We start from the raw sequence: 6,476 nt of genomic DNA on the forward strand, positions 1-6,476 counted from the left end.
ATGTTAAAATGTGCTCTAAAAGATGTATTGAACGAAAAATGCAATTTTACATGATGAAGGACATGAAAACGATGCCACTATGATTGACATGTACCGAATCAGACATCATCGTATTTGAAATGTGACACAAATTCACGTCATTTGGCTCGCTTCTTTTATGTGCATCCAAAAGACGTAAAATCACATGATTTTTTTCGGAATGTGCAGGCTCTCATCCGCCCATTAACGACCTCGTGGTTTGGACGACCCCAAAGAAGACATTCATGATACCGATAATTTTTTTTTTTTTTTTTTCTATCTTTATTAACGAGATTTTTAGCCCTGGGCTAGTTCATCTCGGGACCAACGGCTATACCGATAATATTGAGGGTTCTAAAAATTGTTTGCGAATAGTACGAAACTAAACATTAGGTAATTGAGCGATATATAAATTTCGCACCCTTCAAAATATCATATGATATTGCGATATATCGATATTTTGAATCAATATATCGGTGGTATCGATACTTTGATTCGATAATCGTATCGAATCAAGTATCGATACTTCGCAATATCGGAACGTCCCTACTATGGAAGTACATTTACTAAGCTGTGCTTTAACATTACGGATCTCTTTTGAAAATGGGTCCATGTTTCAAATAGGTTTCAGTATGATCTGCTATATGTATGTTATTACTTGTTAGAAAATTAAACAGCTCGTTCTCTGAACATTGTAGGTTGTAATCATTTTTTGCAGTTGTTCAGATAAAAAATCGAAATCAGAGGCAGACGTTTTACTAGAATAAGGTGGATTTCCAAATAAGGATTGGAAAAAGATCAATCGACATGAAAAGTAGCAATGAAATATATTAATTTTGTAATTTAAGTAGTTTCCAAACTAGCACGATACGATTTGATTTAATGTTTAATCGATGTTTTGGTCAATTTATCAAAAATAAAATAAAATGTGTACTAATGCCAGCTAATAAGGAGCTACCCTGAAAAAATATACAAATCGGTTCAGTATTCTTGGAGAAATCTGAAAATTGCGATATGAGGTTTTTTAGAGTTTTCAAGATCTTGATTTGTCCAGCATGGTACCAGAAACATAAAAGCTCATTACTCAAAGACGGCTGCACCGAATCACTTCATTTTTTCACAACACACTCACATTAATGTGACATTCCGAGGAGTGATTACCCGAATACGATAAAAATTCTGTAGCTTGAGATATTCACGTTGGTTATGGCTACGCGTCGTTCCCCCAAGGAATTTTGGAATATCTCTGGATACAGATGACCGAATATCAATATCGATACAGATTCTAAAACTAGAAGAGTTTTTTGAGAGCTTGTGAAAAAATGGTTCAAAAATATCGAGTAACAAAAAAGTTATCGCGATCTGAATATTTTTTTAGTGGTAAAAAATGAAGCTGCCGGTAGATGGGTTAACACCACGAAGAGCTTTTACAACAATTTTCACCTCAATATGCAGGTGTCTAGATGTTCTACATGATATGGTCGATGACTCGCAATCCGAGATTTACAATTTCGATCCAAGTTGAAACATTTTGTCATCACTGCAATTAGGTTGCAACGTTTTTTTTTTTTTGGTTTTCGTTACAGGTCAACTACACATACCAGTTTCTTCGGCAAAAGTTCTTCGCCTTTTCGGACTTTTTGTACGATGAACAGATCAAAGCTCGTTTAACCAGCGACGCTAAATATTTCCTAGAAAATGGCGAGGCGCTCAACCAAACGTATGATTACAATCGAGCCAATGCCTTCAATCGCAAAATAAAGAACCTAGGCCTGTCGGAAGCAGGCGAAACCTATATGGATCTGTTCAGGAAGTTGATTTGTCACATTGGTAAGTGTATTCCAAGGTTGGTTTCATAAACCAAAATTAATTGATCTTCCATTCCATCTAAGGCAATGCCATGGGATACGTTCGGATGATACGTTCCGGAGCGCTGCATGAATGTACGGAAGCTACCGTATACTTGCCCGTCATAGACGGGGATCTCAATTTCTCAAAATTTTGCAAAGAAGAATCCTTGCACGAGTTGACGATCTCAGCGGCGGAAATCTTGGAAAATGATATCAACAACTTGTGTAAAAACTATCGAATCGATACCAACTATTTCCGTTTGCTGGTGAATGCCTTTCTGTCTTTACGGCACGCGGAAAATATTCATCTGCAAAACTTCTACATGATTGTACCCCCTCTGACCATCAACTTTGTGGAGTACATTTTGAAGGCGAAGGAGAAAATTACCAAGAAGGATAAAGTAGGTGCCTTATTTACCGACGATGGATTTGCCATGGGTAAGTAGCTAGTCCTATAATAGTAGGTGTGGTAGCTAGAGTTATTATGTTGAAAAAATGTGTAAATGAATATTATACATTATTATTCCATGCATTTGTTTCAGTGTGCATGATTTGTTTCTCAGTGTACTATAGACTTACTTAGAATCTTTTGAGCGTGCTCTGAATTGATAGTACGAAAGAAAATAAGCGCGAACTTCTCCCCGTGGTCGAGAAGTCAGTTTAGTGAAAGATTTCGTAGCGAACGGATGAGTTGTTTTGCATCCAACACATGTGCGTTCGGCTGATGTCGGAATCAGCCGAATGACGGATACTACAGTAGGTACATAAACTTTAAGCAATAAGAATATTTTTTTCGTAAGTACCGTGTAATTCAATTGAAGGTTTCTTTAATTTATTGAATATTTTGGGAATTCAGAAATGAATAATTCCAGGGCTGGTAATGGGTCTCGTTCTAGAAATTTTGACAATATCAACAATAGAAAGTCCTTGTTTTTAATTATGAATCGTGGTTTACGGCAACTACCGAAAAGCTAAACATTACATATAATTTGCAATTGGATTAGATGGACAAATTGATGTGAAGATTTGCGAAAAAGTTACACGTCTTCTCAGTGAGAATCGAACTCACGACTCCCCGATCTCTAGTTGGGGCGCGTTACCACTACGCCATGAGAGGCTCATGAACGCAGAAGTTAACCTGAATTCGATTTCAGCTCAATAATCACGTGGTCCTTTTTCGCAAAGTGCACCTTTTTCGGAAGAATTAGATGCCCATCCAAACACAACGTTTTCTATATATATCCAATGCCTAGCCCGAGAGCGCGTGATTATTGAGCTGAAATCGAATTCAGGTTAACTTCTGCGTTCATGAGTCCTCTCATGGCGTAGTGGTAACGCGCCCCAACTACACGCAAAAAAATTGTGCGGTAAAAACTACCATTTTAGGGGGTTAACTTAAGCGCTCGCACCGCCAATTTTCAGCAGACCAGAAATGCGCTTGATTTTACCATGTCTGTTGTCGAAATCAGATTGTTTTAAATTATTTCTGTCAAATGTACCAGTTATGTGGTGGGATGTACCGTAAACCTTGTAAATTGGTCTGAAATTCCATGGTAGTTTCAAGAATGGCCGTAGTCAGCTAAAATAGTGATTTTTACCACAGATTTTTTTCCCGTGTAGAGATCAGGGAGTCGTGAGTTCGATTCTCACTGAGAAGACGTGTAACTTTTTCGCAAATCTTCACATCAATTTGTCCATCTAATCCAATTGCAAATTATATGTAATGTTTAGCTTTTCGGTAGTTGTTAATAGAAAGTCTCTAAAATCTATATTTTAACCGATGGTAGTTCCAGAGCTTCATTGATTATCAACGAACTTGAGACAAACCGAACCAGATGAATACAACGCAATAGTTACTAGAATATGATTCAATACTCATCAGATTGATGCAAAAGTCAACTAAATATTTCAACATCAAAGCTATTGATAAACAATCGGTTTACTATTGAATAACAATAAAAACTGATTTCGAAAAAAATATACTATTTACAAAATCGTTTGTTTAAGCACTTTTTATAAAGACGCTTTTTCGTAAAGAAATAATCGATCTAAGTCGTGAAAAAGAGAGGGTTAAGAAAAATTGTATATACTGTCACTCGATGGACTTGTCTTCGGATATTTTGAAAACCTCAACGTCATTTTAACACATTTCAATTAATTCAAATTTTCTAACCCCACACATTAAATATGCTGAACATTTGGTTTATTCATAACACTACGATGGATGTCTTGATTATCCTTGTACAATGAACTTCGAAAACGGTATAACTTCTCAGCGTTATCATTTCGGATCTTTCGATTGGAATAAGGATGCTGACATTCCTACATATTATCCGAGAAATTCTAAAAAAATATCTCTGGAGTTATTATCTCGAACAATTCTTCCAGTATTTGCGCAAAGTAATCTTCAGGAACTTTTGTAGAAGCTCTTACATTGAGTGCTGTTTGAGATCTGGGATAAATTCTCAAAGAATTTCATGCATAATAATGGAAAAATCTCTTGAGTTGTCTGAGTAAATGGGGTAAGTGAAAATAATTTGTATGTTTTTGCGTAAACCTTTGAGGACATTCAGAACATTACTATAGACAGGGCCGGATTTACAACTGTGGGGGCCCTGGGGCCAGAGTCTTGTGGGGGCCTATTTCTCAGGAAACAATTTTAATGGTATAGTATGTTCTCTTTGGTAATTTTCCTTACAACCTAATGTTCTGGATATGGTTTGATTATTTAAGTTGTGTTTGGACTTCTGACAACCCTCAGAAGCGCAAGTTGGGATCAATGGGTGTAAGTGACAAAAACTTGCTTTTCAGATAAACTGTTTAATATGTTTCAACAGTATTTCATTTCAAATTTCACATCAGCAATATTTCACTTGTATGACAACCAAAAAACAAACAAGTCAATGAATCAATCTTCTACGAATTTCAATATATTATGAGATACTGCCTAAAAATAGTGTTAGAAAGCTTGAAAACAGTAATGTACCCGGGAAAAGTGGGACCTAAAAATAGCAGTTCAGACAAATGGTTCAATTTAATTTTCAAATGCAAATATTTTTCAAATCCAACAGTTCAGTCACCTTACGGCAGCATGTTGATGCTTGCATAAATGGGACGTTTTTTTTTTCTTACTTTTATTTGTAGTGCACTTGGCCACTATTATGCCGAGTATCATATACAGAATCTATTTATATCCTTATAAGGTTCCGAGATATCCTTCAATATCAGTAAACCGGAAGTGTTTACGTACACTAGCGCCACGTAGTGGTATAATTTGGAACTTAGCTGGGTCCCATGAGGAAGCTTGGCTCACTCTGAACAACTTTTTCGAAGATAGGAATTTTCTATCTCGTTTAGGTTCCGAGATATCCTTCAATATCAGTAAACCGGAAGTGTTTACGTACACTAGCGCCACGTAGTGGTGGAACTTGGAACTTTGCTGGGTCCCACGAGGAAGCTTGGCTCACTGTGAACAACTTTCTCAAAGACAGGAATTTTCTATCTCGTTTAGGTTCCGAGATATCCTTCAATATCAGTAAACCGGAAGTGTTTACGTACACTAGCGCCACGTAGTGGTGGAATTTGAAACTTTGCTGGGTCTCACGAGGAAGCTTGGCTCACTCTGAACAACTTTTTCGAAGACAGAAATTTTCTATCTCGTTTAGGTTCCGAGATATCCCTCAATAGCAGTAAACCGAAAGTGTTTACGTACATTAGCGCCACGTAGTGGTGGAACTTTGCTGGGACCCACGGGGAAGCTTGGCTCACTCTGAACATTTTCTTAACAACTTTGGCTTGGCTCACTCTGAACAACTTTCTCGAAGACATAAATTTTCTATCTCGTTTAGCAATAGCAGTAAACCGGAAGTATTTACGTTCACTAGCACCACGCAGTGAATGAATTTGGAACTTTGCTGGGTCCCTCAGGGAAGTTTGGCTCCCTCTGCACAACATTCTCGAAGACTGGAATTTTCTATCTCGTTTAGGCTCCGAGATATCCTTCAATATCAGTAAACCGGAAGTGTTTACGTACGGGGTGTCCGCAAATTATCCGAACAGTAATATATGGGAAAGATGATCTCGCATTGAATACAATGAAAAATCAATGTCCATGTACCTTTTATAATACATCTATATGCTTACACAAAATACAACTTTAAACAATTTTGAGTTGATTGCTTGTTATTGAGATAGGCGATTTAAATTTGTTGGAGACGTTTTTCCTGAGGGCCGCTAGTCATAATGGAGATGTGTTATCCCTAAAATCTAAAAGCGATAAATCCAAATGTCCAATTATTATTTGAAGTATCCTAAAGTTTAGTGGCTTCAAGTTACACTGGAATTAGAAAATTATACGGTTCAAATCTAGTGAGTTCTACGGACATTTCTCTTCCGAAAAACAGCACCATTTAAGACACCTCAACATATTTGGTTTGGTTTTACAAATATTTGAAATCGGAATTGTGTCAAACTTACTTCTGAAGAATATAGTACGACAATGGTTAAAACCATGCAAGAATATTGAATTTATTATGCTTGATTGTATAGATCTATATCTTCGAAGTTTGTACGGATAATTTGCGGACACCCTGTACACTAGCGCCACGT

At 36.9% G+C, this 6,476-nt stretch overlaps 1 protein-coding gene across 1 annotated transcript in view; it reads left to right on the forward strand.

Annotated features, from left to right (window-relative positions):
* LOC5577249 (WASH complex subunit 4) overlaps window positions 1-6,476 on the forward strand; it is a 42,782-nt gene that overhangs the window by 35,450 nt on the left and 856 nt on the right. Inside the window, exons 7-8 of the mRNA XM_021849203.1 lie at window positions 1,605-1,848; window positions 1,911-2,306. Coding sequence (XP_021704895.1) covers window positions 1,605-1,848; window positions 1,911-2,306 — 640 coding nt within the window. The remainder of the gene's footprint in view (window positions 1-1,604; window positions 1,849-1,910; window positions 2,307-6,476) is intronic.

The sequence above is a fragment of the Aedes aegypti genome, chromosome 1 (assembly GCF_002204515.2).
Source record: "Aedes aegypti strain LVP_AGWG chromosome 1, AaegL5.0 Primary Assembly, whole genome shotgun sequence".
Classification (NCBI taxonomy): domain Eukaryota; kingdom Metazoa; phylum Arthropoda; class Insecta; order Diptera; family Culicidae; genus Aedes; species Aedes aegypti.